At 39.9% G+C, this 27,512-nt stretch overlaps 1 protein-coding gene and 1 long non-coding RNA gene across 2 annotated transcripts; both read right to left on the bottom strand.

The window, feature by feature from the left end:
* Positions 1-11,407: 11,407 nt before the first annotated feature.
* On the bottom strand, positions 11,408-14,305 carry LOC143419636 (uncharacterized). Its single transcript, XR_013099648.1, has 3 exons — positions 14,145-14,305; positions 12,755-12,885; positions 11,408-11,653 (listed from the first exon to the last, which is right to left on the bottom strand). It is a non-coding gene; the product is annotated as an uncharacterized LOC143419636 (long non-coding RNA).
* An 8,717-nt stretch (positions 14,306-23,022) lies between these two features.
* Positions 23,023-26,566, bottom strand: endouc (endonuclease, polyU-specific C). Its single transcript, XM_024803251.2, has 8 exons — positions 26,482-26,566; positions 26,299-26,355; positions 26,103-26,202; positions 24,632-24,743; positions 24,420-24,541; positions 23,874-23,950; positions 23,561-23,711; positions 23,023-23,483 (listed from the first exon to the last, which is right to left on the bottom strand). Exons 1-8 carry the CDS (start codon positions 26,490-26,492, stop codon positions 23,220-23,222), a joined length of 894 nt encoding a protein of 297 aa, XP_024659019.1. The 5' UTR covers positions 26,493-26,566; the 3' UTR covers positions 23,023-23,219.
* Positions 26,567-27,512: the final 946 nt, after the last annotated feature.

The raw sequence follows: 27,512 nt of genomic DNA, 5'->3' as shown, positions 1-27,512 counted from the left end.
TTTACAGACTTAAAAGTTCTAATAGCTCACTTGAAGGACCACATTGAGGAAGGACATGAGGTTACTTGTCCACTAAGAGGGCGCACACGTGTTTTCACAGTCAAATCATATTTTACTGCCCACGTGTCACGGAAACATAAAACCTTTGCAGATGGTCAAGTACAGGGAGGAATGGGAAAAGGAAAACACCTGTCTGGGAAAATGCACGATAACACCTTTAAAGCGCTGCACTGTGTGCCGGTGCACTTTTTCCATAGGCATGCTTCTAGTGGTGGGCACATGAAGAACATGAGGGGCGTGAAACCTCGGGGAACCCTTAACCAAGTTTTTGTCCACCAGGCCATGGCAGAAGCAGATATGGTATGTAAACACTGGTTTGTTTTTTAAACCCTCTGGTTAAGGTTAATATGGGCATGTGCAGTGAATATCAGCGCTATGTGGCCAAAAGTGTGATAATATAATTTATTTTGTGTAATAAACAACTGCAAGGATAGATGATTACAACAAATAGATCACTAATACATAAAAGTAATACATAGATTAATAATGACGATGAGTTATGATGCGTAATCATGGGAGCAAGTGGGTTTACAAACAGGAGCAGCTGATTAGCATTAGAAAAGCTGAAATAATACCTCAACTGAAGCCAATTGTACTAAATGCACTATATGTGCACTGTTACAAGAATATTTTTCATTCTATTGTTTTCTATTAATTTATATAATTTTAAGTTAAGCAGGACAGAGTTCTTTTAAAGAAAAATTTATTTATATTCTCAAAAGTTAAGCATGACAGGCTTCTGTTTAAGAAAGAGACCTGTTTTACTGTGTTAATGTTGTCATTTTAAGATAAAAATAAATGGCTAAATGATCATTTCTTTCCCATATGGTCATATCACAAAGAATATGCATCTGCTTAAATCAAATTCAAGTCAAATGGTTAAAAAATAATTTCACACACAAAAAAAAGAGCTACAAAATTCACCACACTGGGAAGGGTGAACTGGGTTGCCACGAGGTGTCCCTTATTTATTTTTCAGGGAGTTGGCAACCCTAGTCCCAATAGAGGTTGATTCTGAATTATCCGAAGATTTTACAGATCTTTTCCTCAGAAATGTAAGTTTATTCTACTTGAAATTCCAAGGACAGTTTCTGCTACCTGCTTCTACCATTCAGACCATTGTAGAGGAAATACAAAACATACATGAATTGGGTCGGTCATATACATTGGATATCCAATCCAATTTTATTTATAAAGTACTTTAAATTACCCAGCACAGGAACAAAGTGCTGTACAGAAAATAAGTTAAAACAATAGAATAACAGAAAACAGCAAAATAAATAAATAAAACACATAAAACATAAAAATAAAACAGCCCTATATTAAAACAAAAACAAGATAAAACAGCATCGAATCACCTAAAAACAACTAAAATAAAAAGTATAAAACCAACATCTCATGTGGTCATCTCATTGTGGTCAATGGACCCTGCAGGTCCATTGACCACAATGCTCTGACTGACCTGCCTAGGTCGGCTAACACTCTCATCCAGTCCGGCAGTATTTCTGTCAACTTCGGCCTGCTTAACATCCGTTCGCTTACGAGCAAAGGACATCTCATCCAGGATCTCCTAACAGACCGTAAGTTTGACTTTTTCTGCTTGACTGAGACATGGCAACAGCCCAATGACTTTTCGCAACTCAACGACTCCACCCCCCCCGGGGTTTGTTTACACCTGCCAACCTCGCGAGTCCGGTCGTGGTGGTGGCCTCGCGATAATCTATCGCGAGAACTGGAAAGTCTCGCCTCTGTCCGCCCCTACGTACAGCTCCTTTGAATCTGTTGTTTGTCAACTTTCAGGACCTACCCCAACTGTAATAGCTGTCATCTACCGCCCCCCAAAATTTAATTCTGTTTTTATCAGTGACTTTGCCGATCTGCTGACCAATCTAGCTACTGTCTCCCCTAATATAATATTGCTGGGTGACTTTAACGTCCATGTGGATAACTGCGACCATCCTCTTACCAAGGACCTTCTATCCTGCCTTGATAGCTTCAGCCTTAAACAATACATAAACTTCCCTACCCACACTAAGGGCCACACTTTGGACCTAGTCTGCTGTTCTGGACTTACCCCCTCCATCTGTACAGCTGACGAACTGCTAATTTCGGACCATCTACTTCTCTCCTTTAATGTTCACATGACCCTCTCTGTAATTAACAATCCCCGTATTATCCCTTTCCGGAATATCAAGAATATAAATCTTGATATCCTTTCCTCTGCTCTCTCTAGCTGCTTGTCTTCTAACAACTTAGCTACTCAAGAGGACCTGGTACTTTTTTATAATCATAGCCTTAGCAGTATTTTAAATTCCCTGGCTCCACAAAAAACCAGAACTGTACTTTTTTCTCGCTCTGCACCCTGGTACACCCCTGAACTCCGACTACTGAAAGCTAAAGGCCGACAGCTTGAACGTCTCTATAAAAAAACTGGCCTTACTATTCATAAGGATATGTTTAATAACCACGTTCTGTTTTACCAGGAATGTATTAGTCAAACCAAATCTGCTTATTACTCTGCCATTGTCTGCTCAAGTGAGAACTCTACCAAGACCCTTTTCTCACTATTCAACTCTTTTAACAGGCCACCTGATTCTCTGCCTGCTCATCTCTATTCATCTAACTTCTGTGATGCTCTAATGCTATTCTTTATTGATAAAATTCATAAAATACACTTAGACCTGGACCCTAATGCTCAATGTAGCTTCTCTGTCCTAACTTCTCCCCCTTCTCACTTCCTCTCTGTTTTTCAACTTCCATCCTTAGCTGATATTGCTGATCTCATTCATAAATCAAAGCCTTCTACCTGCCAGCTTGATCCTATCCCCACTGTCCTCGTCAAAGCCTGCTTACTCCCTCTCCTTCCCCTCATATCTGCTATTATTCACTCTTCACTCACCACTGGAACTGTTCCTGCTTCCTTCAAAGTTGCTGCTATTACCCCAATTCTGAAAAAAACTGGTCTAGATCCCAACAACTTTAATAATTTTCGTCCTATCTCCAATCTACCATTTCTCTCAAAAATCCTTGAAAAAATAGTTGCTTCACAAGTCCATCTTCACCTAACTGATAATAACCTTTACGAACAGTTCCAGTCTGGCTTTCGTCCTCTACATAGCACTGAAACTGCTCTTATAAAAATAACAAACGACCTTCTTATGGCAGCTGATTCTGGTCTCCTCTCCATCCTTATTCTCCTTGATCTGAGTGCAGCTTTTGACACCATCTCTCATCCCATTCTCCTTAGCAGATTAGCTTCTATTGGTCTCTCTCACACTCCACTAGCCTGGTTTAAATCATACCTATCTGACCGCACTCAGTTCATTCAATTAAAATCCTTCACTTCTCAGCTTTCCCCTCTATCCACTGGGGTGCCCCAGGGATCTGTCCTCGGGCCCCTTCTTTTCATCATCTACCTTCTTCCACTCGGACATATTTTTCGTAAATATAATATTCAGTTCCACTGCTACGCCGATGACACCCAGCTCTATCTCTCTACCAAACCTGACTCTACTCTTCCTCCACCCTCCCTCATCCTCTGTCTAGCTGAACTTAATTCTTGGTTCTCCTCCAATTTCCTTAAACTCAACAGCAATAAATCGGAACTTCTTCTGGTTGGCACTAAACGACTGCTATCCAGAATTAACAACTTCTCTCTCACCATCAATAACTCGCTGGTCCCTATCTCTCCCTCTGTGAAAAGCTTGGGTGTCATTCTCGATAGCACATTATCCTTTAACTCACATATCAATAATATTACACGTGCAGCATATTTCCAACTCCGTAACATTAATCGCCTCCGCCCCTTCCTCACACCTCACGCCACTGCCATTCTCATCCATAATCTTGTTATCTCTAGAATTGACTACTGCAACTCATTATTATTTGGCCTTACACAAAAATCTATCAACAAGCTCCAACGTGTCCAGAACTCTGCTGCCCGTATTATTACTAGGACTTCTTCTACCCACCACATCTCCCCAATCCTGAAGCAACTTCACTGGCTCCCGGTTAAACTTCGCATCCATTTTAAAATAATTCTGTATACATTCAAGGCTATTCATTCTCTCTCTCCACCGTACCTCTCTGACTTATTACAGATGAAGCTCCCATCCCGCTGCCTCAGATCTTCATCTTCTCTTTCTCTCTCTGTTCCCTCTGCTCGTCTGATTACAATGGGAGGGAGGGCTTTTAGCTGCTCTGCCCCTCGACTTTGGAATTCCCTACCCCCGGACCTCAGAAATATTAGTTCATTCTCTCTTTTTAAGTCCACCCTCAAAACTCATCTGTTTAAAATTGCCTATCCTTAAATTTCTGTATGCTTTAACTTTTATCTTCTATTTTTATTATTGTGTATATTTCCAGTTTTTATCTGTTGTACAGTGTCCTTGGGTGCTTTGAAAGGCGCTATTTAAATAAAATGTATTATTATTGTTATTATTATTATTATTATGTGGTGTCAAAGGCCAGGGTAAAGAGGTGGGTTTTCAAGAGTGACTTAAAAACAGATAAAGAACTGGCCTGTCTAATCTCTAAAGGAAGCTCGTTCCACAGTTTTGGAGCTGCTACAGCAAAAGCACGATCTCCTCTAAGTTTACGCCCAGTCCTGGGTATCTTCAGGAGCAGCTGACCTGAGAGAGCAGGTGGGTGTATGAGGCTGTAGCAGCTCAGAGAGATAAGATGGAGCTAGGCCATGGAGAGCTTTAAAAGTAAAAAAAAGAATTTTAAAATGAATCCTAAAAGAAATGGGCAGCCAGTAAAGTGAAACTAAAACAGGGGAAATGTGCTCAAGCTTTCGAGTGCCAGTTAAAAGACAAGCTGCGGCATTTTGGACCCTCTGTAGATGACTAATATATGATGACCGTGATGACCCCAATATAAAGGGCATTACAGTAATCCAGCCGAGTGCTAACAAAGACGTGGATCACTGTCTCAAAGTGCTGCCGCGAAAGAATTGGCTTTATTTTTGCAGCTGCCTGAGGTGAAAGAAGCTAGATTTTACCACTGCCTTAATTTGATTATCAAACTTCAGATCACAGTCCACTTTGACCCCCAGGTTTGTGACAGTTGTTTTCCCTCACACTTCTGCTGTTTCAGTAGCAGCATTTTTCTTTTTGTGTCCTGACTCATGTATGTTTTTGGGTTTGTTTGATTATTTTATTTTGTTGGTTTGGAAACAAATTTGTGACCATACTTGTGGATCACAGTGACACAGTGATTAGGCATATGATTTACAAATGCCTAGTTTTAGAGCTGTAAGCTATGAACTGTGAGCAATGCAAAGTTTAATATATATATATGTATATATATATATATATATATATATATATATATATATATATATATATATATATATAACAAAACCCTAACTTCAAAGTTTGAAATATGTAAGATGTGTGAGATGTGTGAATTCTTTGAAAAACTACAAATTATCTAAAAATGCCTTAAGTGAAAATGTAATGTTGCATCTATAGAGAAGAAAAAAGAAGATACAGTTTTAGCATTGCCTGACTGTGATAAGCCTTTCTACTTATGTGTAGATAGAGGAGCAGGTTATATGAAAGCTGTGATGACACAGGCGTTTGGAGGAAAACAATGCTCATTAACATTCCTGGTGAAACTTAGACTCGTGTAAATGAGACTCTGTTGCGTCAGGCCTGCCTGCATGTGCAAGGCTGTGTAGCCGCAGCAGAGGCAGTAAAAAAGTCAGCTGCACGTATGCAGTCATATGTGCATATGAGTTGCACACAGGCCAAAATATAAATATATACACAGATAGCCAGTTTGTTCTTTCAGCAGTGCACCACTTTGCAAACATTTGGCATAACAGAGGTATGGTTACCTCTACGGGTGACCCAGTGAAAAACGGCAGCTTTTTAAAAAATCTTGCTGGAAGTGGTCACCTTGCCAAAACAATTGGCACTTTGCAAATGTGCAGCATATCAAAAAGACAATTTTATTGTCACAAAAGGAAATAATTTTGCAGATCAAGTAGCAAAACAGGCTGCACAAAAACCGGCAGAGCTATTAGTATCCGACTGCTGCCCACAAATACCACTTGATGTACTAAAAACCGAACAAAAAGCTGCAACAACCCCTGAACAAAACAAGTGGCTGAAATGTGGAGCACAACTGAAAGATGATTTAATGGTCTGTGATGGAAAACCAATATTACCAGAGTCGTTACACAGGACAGCGGCTGTAGTGACACATGAAGTAATACATGTGTCAACAGGAGGGAGATATATAGTATAGGTAAACATTACAATACACACTTTTACACTATAAGTTTGAAACTTTAATTTGTAAGAACATGCCTATTCTGTCAAAAACCCAACTCACAAGGAAACTTAAGACCTAAGAGAGGCCCGTTTTCCACACCATCCACATGGATTTTATTAAAATATGAAATTATTGTGTGAATGACGCTACATTTTAGATCAAAAGTTAGTAGAATTACAAAGGGTTTGTAGATTGTAAATGCAAAATGAGTTTGATTAGCCTGTAGAAACACAAGAGAGAGTAACAGGAAGTGTGTGTGTGACAGGACCTTTGCATGCCCATAGAAGGAGTGAGCACCCAGAGAGAAAAACAGAAGAGACAGACTCTAGCCAGATGAAGCAATGGAGGCTTTAAGAAAAGAAATGAAAATGATATTAATGGTATGGTTTAGTATGTTAATATATAGGCCACAAATAGATAAAGGTGGACTTTTCTCAACCTAGAATTTTGAGCATAGCAGCAAAACCATAGATTAACATAATTGGGGGAAAAACAAGCCAAAGTTTGGCTTAAAATTTTACAGCTTGACCTCCCACTTGTCCCGATCCTGAGAAGAAGCTCAAAGGACAGTCAATCTCCTGATGAAGACCAACAGAACATCGTGAACCTGAAGAATTAACAGCAGGCTGGTAAGAACAGTGTGACATAACTGTTTAAAGGCACTGAATGTGATATTTTGCCTGGCTGGGACTTAATCTAAAAGGAAAATACTGAAAGGAAACGGAGAAGAAGCAGATTGTGTTTGCTGGAGATTTAAGACAACAAAGGACACTTTGAGAAGGGTACAGGGGCCAGTGGGAAGGTGAAGCCCAGAGGAGTATAATTGGGTTGAAATTGAAGCCTGAACTCATGATGGTGTTTAGAGATGTCCACCAGAACACAACAAAGAGGTAAATAAAAAATAGAAAACACACATATATAAATTGTTACATGTGAAATTATTTTTGGAAAGAATCAGTAGTAAGATAGTTTGAATCAGACCTCAGTGAAAATGCAAGTGAACCAATAGATAAATCTGTTAGAGAGACAACTTTAGTAGAAAATAGGGATATTGTTTTGAACTGCTGTGCGACGCTTCTCAAGTCTCTTGCAGATTAAACCCAGGTGATAAGGTCCATGCCAAGTACTCTTAACAGCTTGCAAAATCGCTGAGAGGCCCTCTTGGATCCACCAGAGCCATTGCAAAAAAGTGGAAGTGAGTGACAGCACAACCTAAAGACACCACCACCCCGACTCTTTGGTGATCTACAGGTGAAGGGAGGGCTGATTGGGTATATCCCGCCTTCTACTTCTCGCCTGTAGTCTACTCACCAGAGTAAATCGGTGTGTCTGGTCATCATGAAGATTATTCTGTTTACCACCTTGGCCCTGCTGCTTACAGCATGGACTCTGATGCACTTAATGGATCAAGAAGCCAACTTGCATAGAAGGACATGGACATATGACAACTCACACCTGGTCGAAGTGACACAGGACCACATCCATCCCTGGATGAACAACACCTGATATAGATATATATATAATCGCACAGAAGGCAAAAATTGTTATATATGCTCACACATGCCTACTACAACAAGCTTTGCCAGTCCAGATTATCAATATTCAGGAATTGTCCTAAACCACAGCGACCCCCTGACTATTGGACTATCGTTTTGGGCTGTTTTTAAATGCATCGACCACCATCAACAACGAGCAAAATCAGGAAATTGATGCCATAAGAATGACTGTTATGCAACACCGAGTTGCCCTGGACATGATCTTGGCAGAAAAGGGCAGACTGTGTGTTTTGTTCAATACAACTTGTTGCACATATATTCCAGACAATGTGCATTCTGATAATATGACAAATGCTCTACAATTACTTAGAAATGTCCAACAGGCACAGGTAACCGATTGGGCAAATTCACAAAGTAATTGGTGGGATTGGTTTATGAGCAGCTCATGGAAAACATTGATGTTTAAGGTTTTGATGTTTTATGGCCTAATACTTATCATGTTTTGTATCTTTACTACATGCATTATCCCCTGTGAAAGAGGAATGGTATCAAGAATGATATCCTAATCTCTCGTTGCATATGTCACTGTGCCAGACGAGGAGGAAGGAAAAGACGATGAGTATGAAACTAATGTAATGAATGATTGTGTTTGAATGATACACATTTTATGACGACCAGACCGAAAGCACTCAAAATGTAGGGTCTGTGTCTGAAACACATTGATGTATCTCTTTAATTTCAGCTACAAACAGGAGGGAATGATGAAAGATTTTTAATTTTGTTTTTATGCTTAGTTGTAGCTTTATTTAAGGAAGAAGAGGTTGTGAATTGGAGCCAACACAGGGAGAGAGGAATTGAAGCCATATGTGTAAAAGGAATGTGGTGACATCCGGTTTTAAACAGACAGACTGGCGCTCCCCCTCTCTTTCTCTCCTTTTATGGAGAATGTCTGCATTTCTATACATACAAAGTTATCTCCTGTTTCAGCTGACAAGCGAACAGTTTCTCCTTTTAAGGAAAATTATCAATTCCATACATGCCACTCCTACTTCCTTGGAAACTGTTTTGAGTATAAATAAAGAGAGCTCTGAAAGCCCTGGGCGGTCTTTCCTCTGTCTCATTCTGTCCTGCACACGTTGCTGCAGGATGGATCGGGGGATGAGGGGGGATCGTCCATGTGTGCACATGTAAAAGATATCTTGAGTCTGAGTTCCTTTGCCTTTCTCCTCACAAACTAAAAACAACCTCCAAAAACATTCAGCTTTGATATTAATGAGTTTTTTGGGTTCATTGAGAACATGGTTGTTGTTCAATAATAAAATTATTCCTCAAAAATACAACTTGCCTAATAATTCTGCACTCCCTGTATAAAGAGTAACACCATCACTAACATCAGAAATATATCAAATTATGACAAAAAATTAGAGTGGTCTTCTTTTGTTTTCAACTGTGGTATTTTCAACATGTCTAACAAAACAAATGTCATGGGGGGACCCTAAAGAAATGCTCCAAAATTACTGAAAAATTAGGAATATGAGAATAAAAAATTCCTAAACAAAACATAATGACACTGGAAAGTTGGTGTTCTACATGCGAACAGCTGCAGGAGAGAGAAACAAAACATGGCATTTTTGAGTGGGTGAAAATGATCAATTTACTAAAATATTTTCTTCACTCTATGAATTCCCCTGGTAATCACCACTTTGTGATATTTATCCACTGCCCTCAATAAGGATAACATGCAAATTCTAGGACCACTCTTACTTACCCATTCCTTATATGCTGTCAGTACACGCAGGGTAATAATGGCATGGACACACTTCCTGTCCAAGCCTGCGGGGCAGTCAGCACACCTCACTAAGGGAATGCTACTTTCTTCTACTGCTGGTCCTGCCTTACCTGCAAGAGTGACAAGGGTAGGGATGTCGAGCATGCTACAGATCAGGACTGTAAGTTGACGTGTCAGATTTGAAGAAGGGAGCCTCTTATAATGCCTCCTCTGCATTTGGTTGTCACCTCTGTTCACTGCATTCTTATTGTGAATGATCCACGAGTTCACACCAACAATGATCATGCCATAGAAGACGCAAAGGGGCCATTTCTTGGTTTTTCTTCCACAGCCATATGAGTGCACATCTGGTCCACAGTTTCATTTAATTGATTCTAGTGATGGGATTTCCGGCTCTTTTTAGAGATCCGGCTCTTTCGGTTCGGCTCACTAAAAAGAGCCGGCTCTTTCGGCTCCGAACCGGCTCTTCAGGTTGTTTTGTTGCTTTAATTAATTTATTATTAACAATAATATAAAATTATGCACAAAAGGAATTACTAACATAAAAACAAGTGGTTTTATTTATATATGTTTATATATAAATATATGCGGTGGCCCCTAGAGACAAAACACGTACAAACTCCAAAACACATTTCTAGCATGAACTGAACTTCCAAAGCAGAGCTACTAGATCACTTAAATTACACAATTGAAAGCATGTGTGTATTGTTTGTGTATTTATACACAGGCACTCATATATATATTCAAATAATTTAAAAAAAAGTTCATTTACCTGTTATTACCACACACCAAATCCGGTCGTTGGTACTTGCTGGCTTGTGTAGCCACAAGATAACAAAGGCTCAACACTGCGCCCAGCATCCTGGAGCACTTCTGTTGTCTTTTGTACGTGTTTTGAATTTTTATGTGCTTCTGAGTTTTTATATGCTTCTGAGTTTTTACGTGCTTCGGAGTTTGTACGTGTTTTTACATGTTTTGGAGTTTGTACGTGTTTTTACGTGTTTTGGAGTTTGTACATGCTTCAGAGTTCGTGCGTGATTTGAAGTTTGTATGTGCTTTGTCTCTAGGAGCCACCGTAAATATACTTTTATTTATTCACTCCACATAAAATGTAATAAATAAATCATATAATACAAAAATCAACTATTCACATTTCAAGTTTTAACTATTTAAATTTTCAGCTTTTTCCTTTCACAAATTTAAAGTGAAAAGAACACAAAACACTGCAAACCACAACACAATTAAATATAAATTATAATATGAAAACTAAAAGAACATGCACATTCTCTGTCATATGGACCTGCATGAATAAACTTTCTCAATCCTTTATCATCTGCAACCGAAAATAGTTGTGGATGATTACTATACCTTTCTAATGTTGTTGTCCCTGCCTCTCTTTCTCTCTCTCTGGCTCTGTTCCTGTGCTACGGAGTGTAACTACCGCCCCTCCCCCCTCTGCCCAGCGTAAAGCACAAGGCTCGCGTGCAGAGTGAAGCGGAAAAAAAGTGCGAGAGAGAGGCTGAGAGAAAGAAAAAAAAAAAACCCACGTGACGGCTCGCGATAAGGAGCCGGCTCGCGTCGTTCACGTCAAAGAGCCGGCTCTAAGAGCCATTTCGTTCGCGAACAACCCATCACTAATTGATTCAACTGCAAGTATATCTGATGAATAGCCTCATCCTTGTGCTCCAGTTTTGACTGGTCCTTTTCCCTTTGAAACTTCAAGTCCTGAATTTCAAACTTGAGGTTGCTCAGTGTGAGCTTGTCCTGGTCTATCTCTTGCTGGAGGCTTTTGAGCTCTGCAGTTAGTTTCTCATATTTTTCCTTCATCACAGTGGATTCCTTCTCCTTTTATTGTTTATTTTATTTTCACTTGCTGAATACGGGACAGACTTGACTGGGGGAAAGAAAGGGAGCAAGAAAGAGGGAAAGAGAAACAGCTGAGAAGAGGGACGGGGGAAAAGGGCAAAAAACAAAAACCAACAGCATGGGCAGAAAAAAAAATGCATATATCGATCACCTGGATCACCTGTTGAGAAAGAAAAAAAGAGAACAAGCAGAAGAAAACAAGAGTAATATAATAAACAACATCACAATGATATATGGGAATATGACAGTAAATACTAAATATTAAACATTATTGTGCAGCACATAAGATCAACAGAACACAGTGTGCTTTGAGGTAGGAGCCAAAAAGGGTTTTGGAGTTTGTACGTGTTTTTACGTGTTTTGGAGTTTGTACGTGCTTCAGAGTTCGTACGTGATTTGAAGTTTGTATGTGCTTTGTCTGTAGGGGTCACTGTACATATACTTTTATTTTTTCACTCCACATAAAATGTAATAAATAAATCATATAATATTCTCCTTTTAAGGAAAATTATCAATTCCATACATGCCACTCCTACTTCCTTGGAAACTGTTTTGAGTATAAATAAAGAGAGCTCTGAAAGCCCTGGGCGGTCTTTCCTCTGTCTCATTCTGTCCTGCACACGTTGCTGCAGGATGGATCGGGGGATGAGGGGGGATCGTCCATGTGTGCACATGTAAAAGATATCTTGAGTCTGAGTTCCTTTGCCTTTCTCCTCACAAACTAAAAACAACCTCCAAAAACATTCAGCTTTGATATTAATGAGTTTTTTGGGTTCATTGAGAACATGGTTGTTGTTCAATAATAAAATTATTCCTCAAAAATACAACTTGCCTAATAATTCTGCACTCCCTGTATAAAGAGTAACACCATCACTAACAACAGAAATATATCAAATTATGACAAAAAATTAGAGTGGTCTTCTTTTTTTTTCAACTGTGGTATTTTCAACATGTCTAACAAAACAAATGTCATGGGGGGACCCTAAAGAAATGCTCCAAAATTACTGAAAAATTAGGAATATGAGAATAAAAAATTCCTAAACAAAACATAATGACACTGGAAAGTTGGTGTTCTACATGCGAACAGCTGCAGGAGAGAGAAACAAAACATGGCATTTTTGAGTGGGTGAAAATGATCAATTTACTAAAATATTTTCTTCACTCTATGAATTCCCCTGGTAATCACCACTTTGTGATATTTATCCATAAGCACTGCCCTCAATAAGGATAACATGCAAATTCTAGGACCACTCTTACTTACCCATTCCTTATATGCTGTCAGTACACGCAGGGTAATAATGGCATGGACACACTTCCTGTCCAAGCCTGCAGGGCAGTCAGCACACCTCACTAAGGGAATGCTACTTTCTTCTACTGCTGGTCCTGCCTTACCTGCAAGAGTGACAAGGGTAGGGATGTCGAGCATGCTACAGATCAGGACTGTAAGTTGACGTGTCAGATTTGAAGAAGGGAGCCTCTTATAATGCCTCCGCTGCATTTGGTTGTCACCTCTGTTCACTGCATTCTTATTGTGAATGATCCACGAGTTCACACCAACAATGATCATGCCATAGAAGACGCAAAGGGGCCATTTCTTGGTTTTTCTTCCACAGCCATATGAGTGCACATCTGGTCCACAGTTTCATTTAATTGATTCTAGTGATGGGATTTCCGGCTCTTTTTAGAGATCCGGCTCTTTCGGTTCGGCTCACTAAAAAGAGCCGGCTCTTTCGGCTCCGAACCGGCTCTTCAGGTTGTTTTGTTGCTTTAATTAATTTATTATTAACAATAATATAAAATTATGCACAAAAGGAATTACTAACATAAAAACAAGTGGTTTTATTTATATATGTTTATATATAAATATATGCGGTGGCCCCTAGAGACAAAACACGTACAAACTCCAAAACACATTTCTAGCATGAACTGAACTTCCAAAGCAGAGCTACTAGATCACTTAAATTACACAATTGAAAGCATGTGTGTATTGTTTGTGTATTTATACACAGGCACTCATATATATATTCAAATAATTTAAAAAAAAAGTTCATTTACCTGTTATTACCACACACCAAATCCGGTCGTTGGTACTTGCTGGCTTGTGTAGCCACAAGATAACAAAGGCTCAACACTGCGCCCAGCATCCTGGAGCACTTCTGTTGTCTTTTGTACGTGTTTTGAGTTTTTATGTGCTTCTGAGTTTTTATATGCTTCTGAGTTTTTACGTGCTTCGGAGTTTGTACGTGTTTTTACATGTTTTGGAGTTTGTACGTGTTTTTACGTGTTTTGGAGTTTGTACATGCTTCAGAGTTCGTGCGTGATTTGAAGTTTGTATGTGCTTTGTCTCTAGGAGCCACCGTAAATATACTTTTATTTATTCACTCCACATAAAATGTAATAAATAAATCATATAATACAAAAATCAACTATTCACATTTCAAGTTTTAACTATTTAAATTTTCAGCTTTTTCCTTTCACAAATTTAAAGTGAAAAGAACACAAAACACTGCAAACCACAACACAATTAAATATAAATTATAATATGAAAACTAAAAGAACATGCACATTCTCTGTCATATGGACCTGCATGAATAAACTTTCTCAATCCTTTATCATCTGCAACCGAAAATAGTTGTGGATGATTACTATACCTTTCTAATGTTGTTGTCCCTGCCTCTCTTTCTCTCTCTCTGGCTCTGTTCCTGTGCTACGGAGTGTAACTACCGCCCCTCCCCCCTCTGCCCAGCGTAAAGCACAAGGCTCGCGTGCAGAGTGAAGCGGAAAAAAAGTGCGAGAGAGAGGCTGAGAGAAAGAAAAAAAAAAAACCCCACGTGACGGCTCGCGATAAGGAGCCGGCTCGCGTCGTTCACGTCAAAGAGTCGGCTCTAAGAGCCATTTCGTTCGCGAACAACCCATCACTAATTGATTCAACTGCAAGTATATCTGATGAATAGCCTCATCCTTGTGCTCCAGTTTTGACTGGTCCTTTTCCCTTTGAAACTTCAAGTCCTGAATTTCAAACTTGAGGTTGCTCAGTGTGAGCTTGTCCTGGTCTATCTCTTGCTGGAGGCTTTTGAGCTCTGCAGTTAGTTTCTCATATTTTTCCTTCATCACAGTGGATTCCTTCTCCTTTTATTGTTTATTTTATTTTCACTTGCTGAATACGGGACAGACTTGACTGGGGGAAAGAAAGGGAGCAAGAAAGAGGGAAAGAGAAACAGCTGAGAAGAGGGACGGGGGAAAAGGGCAAAAAACAAAAACCAACAGCATGGGCAGAAAAAAAAATGCATATATCGATCACCTGGATCACCTGTTGAGAAAGAAAAAAAGAGAACAAGCAGAAGAAAACAAGAGTAATATAATAAACAACATCACAATGATATATGGGAATATGACAGTAAATACTAAATATTAAACATTATTGTGCAGCACATAAGATCAACAGAACACAGTGTGCTTTGAGGTAGGAGCCAAAAAGGGTGTACGTGTTTTGGAGTTTGTACGTGTTTTTACGTGTTTTGGAGTTTGTACGTGCTTCAGAGTTCGTACGTGATTTGAAGTTTGTATGTGCTTTGTCTGTAGGGGTCACTGTACATATACTTTTATTTTTTCACTCCACATAAAATGTAATAAATAAATCATATAATATTCTCCTTTTAAGGAAAATTATCAATTCCATACATGCCACTCCTACTTCCTTGGAAACTGTTTTGAGTATAAATAAAGAGAGCTCTGAAAGCCCTGGGCGGTCTTTCCTCTGTCTCATTCTGTCCTGCACACGTTGCTGCAGGATGGATCGGGGGATGAGGGGGGATCGTCCATGTGTGCACATGTAAAAGATATCTTGAGTCTGAGTTCCTTTGCCTTTCTCCTCACAAACTAAAAACAACTTCCAAAAACATTCAGCTTTGATATTAATGAGTTTTTTGGGTTCATTGAGAACATGGTTGTTGTTCAATAATAAAATTATTCCTCAAAAATACAACTTGCCTAATAATTCTGCACTCCCTGTATAAAGAGTAACACCATCACTAACATCAGAAATATATCAAATTATGACAAAAAATTAGAGTGGTCTTCTTTTGTCTTCAACTGTGGTATTTTCAACATGTCTAACAAAACAAATGTCATGGGGGGACCCTAAAGAAATGCTCCAAAATTACTGAAAAATTAGGAATATGAGAATAAAAAATTCCTAAACAAAATATAATGACACTGGAAAGTTGGTGTTCTACATGCGAACAGTTGCAGGAGAGAGAAACAAAATATCAAAGGCTCAAAGAGCGCTGACGTCAAATTCGCAGCCACGAAAGTCTATAAATAGCCCCTCTTCACCGTTGCAAACACAGTTTTACTTGGAACATTTTCAGAAACAGCGAGTTGTGTTTAGCAAACCAGAAACCTTTCAGAAAGGGACTATTTTAAAGTTAAATAATTAAGCACACGTATTTTTCTTTCGACACGTTGCATTAAGCTTTTAAAGAAATGTCACGAGAAATAGTCAATAATTCACAGTCTGACAGAGCGATTCCAGCGGAATCAATCGAACTATGTGGGTTAGTGGAGAGAGAAATATCGGAGCCTAGGGACCTTCAAATGAAAATACAAGAACTCCAGTTGGAGTTAAGCACCCTAAAGCGCAAAAAGAAATATTACAAAAAGAATTACTATCGCTTTAAAAATGAGCGTGAACAAATGAGTAGAGATGTGCATGACAGGAATGTCCACTTTAGGGAAAGCATGGTTGAGCTTGAAGAAGTGACTCAACAGTCAGATAACATCCAAGCTCTAATTGTTGCAGAGAATAAAAATTTGCAAGCAGAGGTTAGAACCTTTCGGATGATGCTCCATGAATTTCAGGAAAAGGAAGCATCTCTGCTTGAGCAGAACAGCAACATTGTTGCTGAGTTGTCTCAGATTGAAAGGGAGAGAAATGAACAGAAGAAAGAGAACGCACATCTCAAGGAAGCGTTAGTGAGACTTGAGCACCAAGTGGGAGAAGCTCACCATAAAATATCAAAAAAAGAAGAGATAATAGAAAAACAGAATAGAGAAATAGATCACAAGACTGAACAGATAGTTGAGCTGAAAAAAGGAATCTGTACTCTTCAGCGTCGGGTGAGACAGGCTCTGGATGACAAACAGTCACAGGTGGAATCTCTGGAGGCTAAATTGCAGGAACAGGTTAAAGCCGTTCAAATGATGCACTGTGACTTTCAGGAAAAGGAAGAATATCTCCTTAGACAGAACAGCAGCATTGCTGCTGAGATAAACAAATTAAAAACAGCGAACACAAATCTCAAGAAACGTTTACAAAATCTTGAGTATCAAGAAAAGACAACAGAAAGTCTGACACTGCAAATATTTTGGCTGAAAGAAAAAGTCAAAGAGCAAAATTTCAAGATTGTTCATAACGAAGATCTCATAGATGAACTTTATGAACATCTTAAAATGAAAAGAGAAATAATTAATAATCTTCAGGATGAGCTGAGAAGGGAGGAGGAAGAAGAAATATTAGCTGCTGTTCACAACATCACTGGTGAACCTCTGCAGCTGGAGAATCTTGCTCCTGAACCCGAGGAGCTTTTTTTTCCTGCCTTGGAACCACCTCCTGATGTGGTCCCGACACAGGAGAATCTTGGTCTTCAACCTGAAGAGCTTGATTGTCCTGTCTCAGAACCATCTCCTGACGTGGCTCCGACTAGTGGTTCATGGCGTCATGGTGCCAAACGCCTACTTAAAATAGGTTTAGGTGTTGCCGCAGTAGGCCTTATTATACCTGCAGCTTACTGGGGCTTTTCAATGCTTAACAGTGATTGCCTATTTAACTCTGTCTATGGCCTCCTTGAGCCATATTGCCACCTTGGTGATGGATTAGTTCCCTTTTAAAGACTAGTAATGATGGACTGCTTTTCATCCACAGTCCAGAAAACCATACGTTGTTCATGTTAGACAACGTGCGCAACATTTAGCTAACTTGTGCTCTCATTTTTCTTTTCTTTTGCCTCTCACCCCCCAACCAGTCGCGACAGATGGCTGCCCCTTCCTGAGCCTGGTTCTGTCAAAGGTTTCTTCCTGTTTAAAGGGAGTTTTTCCTTTCCACTGTGCCTAGTGCTTGCTCACAGGGGATCATTTGATTGTTGGGGTTTAATTTGTTAAAAAACATAACAAATTAGGTGAGGGGTTCACATAATAGAGAGCACAACAAAAACTACAAATTTTAAAAAAATTTGTTAGTTGCAAATCAAAATAAAGACAACAATTTCTGAAAAACATCTCTTACGGCTCTGTTTATTTGCTTAAATGAACACTTGTATTTTTTGTCATAGAAGAATATATACATTGTCTTAAATATCTAATAATTTTAAATTTAGCCCTGCACTCCATGAGATAAACTGAGATGAGATAAACTGTGGCACAGACGGCTGTCGGCCTGGCGAGGGAGAGTTCCTCTTCAACCTCCAGACGGAACCCAGTTTGTTACTTGCAGCATCGCAAAATTAGACACAGCAATTTCTTAGAGTCTGGTTTAAGTCCTGAAATGACATCTCCTTACCTGTCACGGTTCTGGGTCAGTTTGAGCCAGTATTTTGAGTTGTTATGTTTTGGTGTGTTTTTGCATTATGGATTGTTTTCTTATTCTCTTGTGGTGCTTTTGTTGGTCTCTCAATATTGCTCTCCCTGAGAACCCTGTGCAGCCCACAGCTAGGTTTAAGGTATTCCCAGGTATTAGAATACTACATATTTAAGTATAGTGACATAGGTAAGTTGATTAGGGTGACCAACCGTCCTCTTTTCCCCGGACATGTCCACTTTTCACGTTCCATCCAAAGCGTCTGGGGTGATTTTTGAGATTGATAAAAATGTCCGGGTTTTCCTATCCGGTCTTTAAGTCTGACGTCATTGCCCATGTCTGGGCCCAAACTCCGCTGCAAGTCCCTTAGTCAAATGATCACTGCAGCATTACTGAGAGTTAGAAACTGTCTAAATTCTCTCATCTGTAATAAAATGATCAGTGTGGCTGTTCTACCAGGTGTAACAATTAAGTTTAACATCCAGACATCCATGAAAACACAATTTATGATATTTAACGGAGTTAGAAGTTAGCAGGGAGTTAGCTCGCTAGCGGCCATCTAAATATAATATACCATGTTCTGACTGAGCAATTTATGAAACAAATTAAAACGTACAGCTCTGCTATCACTTCCAACATAAATGAAGACAGAAAACTAAACAGCAGCGACATTTGTAGGGCTACTGAGGTTGGGCTAGCTGGTATATAATGATGTGCTACGTTATCGCTAGCGCAACAAAGCTATATTAACATAACATAAACAGTAAAGCTGGAGGAGGAACGCTAACGAACGGAAACCTTTTTTCCCACTCGATAAAAGTTAATGTGAGGGTTCCCAATGATTAGGGGCAAATGCAATCCCATGGCAGGATGCTGTAAATGGACCAAACAGGAAAACCACTGAGATAATCCATCCACAATACGAGGTTAGTCATTAATATACTGCTGCATGGGCTGGGCTGTAGTTACATCTTAAGGGTTTAAAAACTGAGCTTTAAAATGATTAGTAGTAGCCTAATAAAAACTGAGAGAAGCCAACAGTGATCACTGACTGTTTTAGAGGCTTGTTGAGATTAAATAGAACAAGATAGAAAGCATTAAAACATGATAAAAACACATCAGCTTTATTAAATGCAGACCACTTTGGGCCCAGAAACAGGATTCATCACGTCATCACTCAAAGACTGGATAGTCCGACAGCAATTGCATTTATCTGCATCCCCTCATTTCAGTACACAGAAAAGGCAACAGCCAATGTACTAGACCACCTTGTGGCCTTGGGAATGTTGATCAGTTGAGAGAAGAGCTTCTTACATCCAGCGTAGCAGGCCAAGTACAACCCTCCAAAGTCAAAGGTTGTAATTTGTCACTATATAAAAAAAATGGAATTGAAAATTTCATCAAAGCAGTTCATTAAAGAAAACAGGAGAGCGATAGAGAGATAGAGTAAATATGAAGTTAGGTGAAATAAGATCTGGATTAGGCAGCTGGTTCAGAAATAACTCCAATAAGGAAGAAAGAAAACATTGTAAAGGTGTGCAGGCTGTTCGCTTACAGAGAGTTGCAGAGTGAAGGGGAACGTGCTGTCCCAGTTTGTCATTTCTGACATATTGTTTTTTCTAGTGTTCAATTTGGAGACCGTGCATAAACATGCACCCAGTGCAAATAGTTTTCCATGATTTATGAATAAAAACAAACTTGCTGTTTATTTGTTTGTTTTCCCTTTTTAACTGGAAAAATGGAAGTTGTTGCCCTCCTGAAGGTAACAGAACACACCAGCCCTTACACACTCTGATAAATTTTAATGCTTCTTGATTAAAATGTGTTTCAAGTATGGGAGAAACTAATGGGTATACAGTAACGGTGTGCTGAACTCACTGTCATGTTTAACCCTAGAACACTGTCACTATAAAGAGTAACACCATCACTAACATCAGAAATATATCAAATTATGACAAAAAATTAGAGTGGTCTTCTTTTGTTTTCAACTGTGGTATTTTCAACATGTCTAACAAAACAAATGTCATGGGGGGACCCTAAAGAAATGCTCCAAAGTTACTGAAAAATTAGGAATATGAGAATAAAAAATTCCTAAACAAAAAATAATGACACTGGAAAGTTGGGGTTTGACCTGCCCTTCCAGGGACATTTGAGACTTCCCTGGTGAAGGCACAGCTGTTCTACATGCGAACAGCTGCAGGAGAGAGAAACAAGAAATGGCATTTTTGAGTGGGTGAAAATGATCAATTGACTAAAATATTTTCTTCACCCTATGAATTCCCCTGGTAATCACCACTTTGTGATATTTATCCATAAGCACTGCCCTAAATAAGGATAACATGCAAATTCTAGGACCACTCTTACTTAGCCATTCCTTACATGCTGTCAGTACACGCAGGGTAATAATGGCATGGACACACTTCCTGTCCAAGCCTGCGGGGCAGTCAGCACACCTCACTAAGGGAATACTACTTTCTTCTACTGCTGGTCCTGCCTTACCTGCAAGAGTGACAAGGGTAGGGATGTCGAGGATGCTACAGATCAGGACTGTGAGTTGACGTGTCAGATTTGAAGAGGGAAGCCTCTATGGCGTTATTTTTGTGCCACTATTCTGAGCGCACGTAAAAAAAATTTGCAGGTGCAAGTGTTGCATTTTGAGGAGAAATTTATTTTGAGCGAAGAAAAGCTGAATTTGAGTGAACAAAATTCATTGCTGCGTGCAAAAAATGTATTTCAGTGTTTGCTATTATCCACACACACAATAGCAGCTCCTCTCGCTCAGTTTTTGCACTTGCGCTCGCTCGCAATGTGTCGCTCGCGCTCTCAACATTTCAGCCCGTGCGCGCTCAACTCGTTCTGTACACCGTTATATTTGTGCCACAAAACCAGCCAATCACAGACTTGGATGCAAAAAAAATCTGATTGGCTGTTTTCGTCTCCAACCAGCTCGAAATGACGAAATGCAATATCCCAGAATCCATTTCGTCCAAAACTCAAACGAGGCAGTGGCGGAGGAACACAGAGTGGCAGAGTTTGAAATATTACTCTTTGTGGGTCACAAAATAAACTTTTAAGATATTTTCATGCGAGAATGGTGCTGTGTAAACTTCTAATATCTGCTCGATTTATCAAGACATCACATATTTGCATAAGTGCTCTAACGTTTTTGGAGATGCCTGTTACCCACCAGCTGACCGAATACCTGGACTGGCCATTGGGCATTTACCCGGCATTTGCCCGGTGGGCCAATGGTGATTTTTCATTTTTATGTTAGTTTGTTTGTTTTTGTAATGGTATAAACAATGAAAGGTGGTGGATTAGCCAGCTGGTAATAATCAACTCTGGGCTGGACCAATTACAATACATCCGTATTGAGGGGAAAAGACTTCAGCGAGAATAAAAAAGACACAAAGCTGGAGTTATTCTGTGTCTTAGCTGCCTCTTCTCTCCTCATTCTCCCTCCCTCTCCTGTTGCTACTTCAATCATGAAACTGATCAATGATCAGCTGATCGTCTCTCTTGTTTGTTTATCTCCCACTTTGCGCCAGAAACAGGAAACCAGCGGATGTTGCGCTAAACAACAACAGCAGCACGTTCAAAATTGATCAGCTGTTGTTAGAATTTATTTAAAATTAATTTCTAGTATCAGCTGATGTTTGCTGGAGCCACAGCTGTAAAGCTGGAAACATGAAGGTGATACAAATCATACATATATACCAACAAAACAGTGTACATCACTGTCACAACAGCGTTTGTTTTCGTTCAAAGGCTTTATGGTTTTTCCAATAATACCTGGTGGTGTAGTCGGTGATTTTTTTGTCAGTTCAGCCTTATATATTATGTTTAACCCGAGTTCCCACCCGGTCAGCTGGTGGGTAACAGGCATCTCCGAAAACGTTGGAGCACTTATGCAAATATGTGATGTCTTGATAAATCGAGCAGATATTTGAAGTTCACACAGCTACATTCTAACATGAAAATATCTTAAAAGTTTATTTTGTGTCCCAGAAAGAGTAATATTTCAAACTCCGCCACTCTGTGTTCCTCCGCCACTGCCTCGTTTGAGCTTTGGACGAAATGGATTCTGGGATATTGCATTTCGTCCTTTCGAGCTGATTGGAGACAAAAACAGCCAATCAGATTTTTTTGCATCCAAGTCTGTGATTGGCTGGTTTTGTGGCACAAATATAACGGTGTACAGAAAGAGTTGAGCGTGCACGGGCAGAAATGTTGAGAGCGTGAGCGACACATTGCGAGCGCAAATACAAAAACTGAGCGAGAGGGGCTGCTATTGTGCGTGTGTATATGGATAATAGCAAACACGGATATACATTTTTTGCATGCAGCAATGAATTTTGTTCACTCAAATTCAGCTTTTCTTCGCTCAAAATAAATTTCTCCTCAAAATGCAACACTTGCACCTGCAAACCTTTTTTACGTGCGCTCAGAATAGTGGCACAAAAATAACGCCATAAGCCTCTGCCAATGGTTTGATAAGTGCCGGTGCCAAAGCCTGCATATAATGCCTCCTCTGCATTTGGTTGTCACCTCTGTTCACTGCATTCTTATTGTGAATGATCCACGAGTTCACACCAACAATGATCATGCCATAGAAGACGCAAAGGGGCCATTTCTTGTTTTTTCTTCCACAGCCATATGAGTGCACATCTGGTTAAAAGTATCAACACCACCTTTGCTTGGTTTTAAAATCCAATAATTTCAGGTTTTCAGTGGGTCCTATGCTTGGTTGTATGTGCATGGATGACAGGAGCAGGACAACCTTCTTTTTTGAAGCCTCATCAGGGAGGAAGGACACATGATTTTCTTTACTTTTCATCACTTGCGGGATCTCGCTTTTGTTCGCTTTTACTGTCCCCACAAGGGTCATGCCACAGTTCTATATATATTACATTGAATAAATGTAAATGCCTTGAAAGACTTGTTTTCTAAAAAAAAAAAAAAACCTGTGCAAAATAAAAATGTTGAACTCCAAAATAACATTTTATTTAAAGCTACTGAGGTCACAGTGATCTTGAAATACATGTAAATGTCCTTTGCAGTACATTAGGCAGGTCAGTTCCTTATCAATGAGGCCACGTATTGCTGAACAAAGATTAGTTTTTATCAGAAGTGAATAAAATGATGGATCACATCAGTGCGCGTGCTGCCTGACATGTCTGCTGTTGCTGCTGAGCAGTTTGGGGTACGCCGTCCCGAGTGAGCGCCCGTGTCTGATCACCACCAGCTCCATCTGACACTGGTCAATGTTGACTACAACTGTGGTGCTTCTCTCCGTGTTCATGAGGAAGACGGCCATCTCAAACTCGGGGCTGGTGCCGATGAAGGCGCTGCCAACGGGCTTCACCACACCGTGCCAGCTGAACTGGAGGTTGAGAACGTGGTCATCTTGATCAGGCTGTGACAAAAGCATGAATGTTTATGTTACCAGCGAAGGAAATGAATCTCTTCTGTCTGGTGAACTGTTATTCTTACCAAATCATGCTCCCTGGCTTTATATCCTTTGTAGTCCAAGTGTTGGTTTTTCTCTTGCAGGTAGAACTGGACCCAGTTGTGAAAACCAATGATTTCTGTTCCTGATTTTGTCTCGCCAACAAACACATGTTCAAATCCACTGGAGTCCAGGCTGGTGATGATCAATTTAAGAACAGAAACACACATACTTCTTACCAAAGAAATGCATATTAAATTATAGTGTTGCAGAATCTCACTTTAGCTGTGTTATTAAAGATTCTTTTTTTTGATTTCTCATTTAAACTTTGTGAAAAGAAATCCTCTAATATCTGACATCCTCCTCCATTTCCTTTCTGGCTTCTTCATGGTTGCAAACCTGAGTGTGCCCAGAGGAGAGGAGGAGATGCTGTGCTATTTCTGAAGAGAAAAGCACAGCATCTCCGCTGTTGGAGGGGTTATTGTGAGGAATTTGTCTCATGTCCCCCCGCTGAGATCACTGAAAAGCGTGGGGTTTCTTCCACCTACAAAAAGTACATCATGTCCACATTCCTGCAGTGATCCCCTTCTGGGAGACCGCTGAGGCCAGAGCGACATTCCACAGCTGCACACAGATGTTATTTTGCCTCTGTAATGTCTTGAAGTAATGTGTGCAGAGCAGCAGTGCAACAGGAAGAACATAAAACTCCTTCTAGAGTTCAGCTGCAGCCTCAAAACCATGAACTGTAGGAAACAATAGAAAGTTGTGCAATACCAAAAACAATTGTCTTGTTGCTGTGAGGAGACATTCAGACTGAAACTACCAGGTTTCTCCAACAGAATGGAGTAACTGAAGTGCTCAAATGTAAACTTTCTGCTCGACAGAGCTTGTTGTGACGCATACCTTCATGACTTTTGTCTCTAAGACGGCGTCCAAGAAGAGATCCATCTCTGTGAGCTCCTCTGTGGTGACTTGTTCCGTCACGCCAGTAGACCGCTCATAGTTGTCCAGCAGTGTCATAAAGCCTGTGAGCCCACAAATCCCATTTATTACAGTGATGACTGCAAACACGATCTGAATGTTTAAGCTCAGAGTGCTCACAACTACACACTTACTAGAGAAAGTGGTTATATTTCTCAGTTTGCTCTCATTAACGTTGGAGAAGAGCGGCTGCGAGGCTTGATCCTGCACCGTGTGGATGCCCTGACTTACAAAGCTTGCTCTACCCTAGGCAATTCAAACACAGAACACTTCTTTGTACAAACACAAGACATAGCAGTAGTGATGGGATTTCCGGCTCTTTTTAGAGATCCGGCTCTTTCGGTTCGGCTCACTAAAAAGAGCCGGCTCTTTCGGCTCCGAACCGGCTCTTCAGGTTGTTTTGTTGCTTTAATTAATTTATTATTAACAATAATATAAAATTATGCACAAAAGGAATTACTAACGTAAAAACAAGTGGTTTTATTTATATATGTTTATATATAAATATATGCGGTGGCCCCTAGAGACAAAACACGTACAAACTCCAAAACACATTTCTAGCATGAACTGAACTTCCAAAGCAGAGCTACTAGATCACTTAAATTACACAATTGAAAGCATGTGTGTATTGTTTGTGTATTTATACACAGGCACTCATATATATATTCAAATAATTTAAAAAAAAGTTCATTTACCTGTTATTACCACACACCAAATCCGGTCGTTGGTACTTGCTGGCTTGTGTAGCCACAAGATAACAAAGGCTCAACACTGCGCCCAGCATCCTGGAGCACTTCTGTTGTCTTTTGTACGTGTTTTGAGTTTTTATGTGCTTCTGAGTTTTTATATGCTTCTGAGTTTTTACGTGCTTCGGAGTTTGTACGTGTTTTTACGTGTTTTGGAGTTTTTACGTGTTTTGGAGTTTGTACGTGTTTTGGAGTTTGTACATGCTTCAGAGTTCGTACGTGATTTGAAGTTTGTATGTGCTTTGTCTCTAGGGGCCACCGTAAATATACTTTTATTTATTCACTCCACATAAAATGTAATAAATAAATCATATAATACAAAAATCAACTATTCACATTTCAAGTTTTAACTATTTAAATTTTCAGCTTTTTCCTTTCACAAATTTAAAGTGAAAAGAACACAAAACACTGCAAACCACAACACAATTAAATATAAATTATAATATGAAAACTAAAATAACATGCATATTCTCTGTCATATGGACCTGCATGAATAAACTTTCTCAATCCTTTATCATCTGCAACCGAAAATAGTTGTGGATGATTACTATACCTTTCTAATGTTGTTGTCCCTGCCTCTCTTTCTCTCTCTCTGGCTCTGTTCCTGTGCTACTGAGTGTAACTACCGCCCCTCCCCCCTCTGCCCAGCGTAAAGCACAAGGCTCGCGTGCAGAGTGAAACGGAAAAAAAGTGCGAGAGAGAGGCTGAGAGAAAGAAAAAAAAAAACCCACGTGACGGCTCGCGATAAGGAGCCGGCTCGCGTCGTTCACGTCAAAGAGCCGGCTCTAAGAGCCATTTCGTTCGCGAACGACCCATCACTACATAGCAGGCGCTAAATAAACTAGAAAAGATTTCTCACCTGAATAGAGATCGTGTAGTCTATCACAGGTGTCATGCGATTCACATCCAAACTCCACAGCTCATTGAAAATAGTGGAGAGCTCCTGGTTTACAGCTGGTCTGTTATAGAAAGTGTCAGACAGGCTATGCAAACATCTGGCAGATGCACACGCAAATAGAGGAAACATCAGCAGAGTTTGGTTTATACCACTGTACCTTGATCCATTCAGTCCACTGAGGAACACTGCAAGGAGCAGAAATCCACAGAACAACCTGCACATAACAGATGTGAAAACATATTTTATACATGGGAAAAGCAGCAAAGTTCTGACCTGTATTCAGCTGCCTGTGCAACAACGTAAACAAACAAATCTTCAGTCAGTAAATAAAAATACAAACCTCGCAGACATGACGCCAAATGAAAGTGTCCACTGTTTCAGCCTGGACTGCAGCAGAGGACTCACACACAGCCTGTCTGTCTAAAGGTCCAGCCTCCACCCAATCTTGCAGGGGCCTTTCTGAGACTGAGACCCACTTTTAACCACCAGATGGCGCCTCGTTTCAGGGCACAGCCTCTCTCTATAGTTTTGCATGAACTTTTACTAAAGAAGTGATACAGCGATGCAGCTTCAGGTGGTTTTAATTTTTATTTTTTATACAACTTAGCTTATAAACCATCACACACATGATTCAATTTCACAAAAGTCCTATCCAGAGTCTCAGTGAAAGGTTTTTCATGTATTGTTTCAGTGTAAAGGGGGATAAGAGAAGGGTAGACTCATTATTCAATGAGTAGGTAAAGTAGGCTGTGCAAATGTAAGGTGAAATGTAAATCTGGGGAAAGGCAGTGGTCTGTGACTTGAACACAAGGGGGGTGTACTGAGCTGTCAAACAGCAGAAAATGTTTTCTCAGAAATGAAAGCCTCTGTGCTTTAAAATTCACCAAGATGCTAATATTAAAAGTTAACGGCCTAGATTAAATTTAGCTTTATGGAAAAATGTAGCTGTCCTGGTTTACCTCAGAGCAGGAGCATGCATATTTGTTAACTATGTCAGCATGTCCTGTAGAGTGACCACATGTCAACAGCATTATTATAGTAGGTTACATTGTAGTGGTGTGATGTATATCACCAGTACAGAGGTGTCAGCAGGGGCCGATGGGTGCATCTCACCACTGAACACAGACTTTTGTGCAGAACTGTAGAAAGGCTGTACTGTGCATGTATGAAAGTGTGGAGACATGACAGGAAGAAATGAGAGGAGAGCCAGACAGACTAGACAAAAGAAATAAATCTGAGAAAGACTGAAAAAAAGAAGCAGAAATAAAAGAGAGTTCGAGACTTCGAGTTCTCGATTACACACAGAAGACACATCTCATAAGTTTAGTGAGTGTTCTGTCATTTAGCGCCACAGCAGTTCACACATCTAAA

This window comes from Maylandia zebra, linkage group LG7, assembly GCF_041146795.1.
Source record: "Maylandia zebra isolate NMK-2024a linkage group LG7, Mzebra_GT3a, whole genome shotgun sequence".
Taxonomy (NCBI): domain Eukaryota; kingdom Metazoa; phylum Chordata; class Actinopteri; order Cichliformes; family Cichlidae; genus Maylandia; species Maylandia zebra.
The sequence above is the reverse complement of the archived record's forward strand: the minus strand, read 5'-3'. Positions and strand labels throughout refer to the sequence as shown.

Excerpts from the sequence above, each read along its gene's own strand:
- endouc (XM_024803251.2), bottom strand. Across the intron at positions 23,951-24,419 it reads TAGAGACAAAAGTCATGAAG|CACAGCATCTCCTCCTCTCC; the intron begins GTATGCGTCACA and ends CTTCAGAAATAG. Across the intron at positions 23,712-23,873 it reads GAAAGGAAATGGAGGAGGAT|CCTGGACTCCAGTGGATTTG; the intron begins GTCAGATATTAG and ends GATCATCACCAG.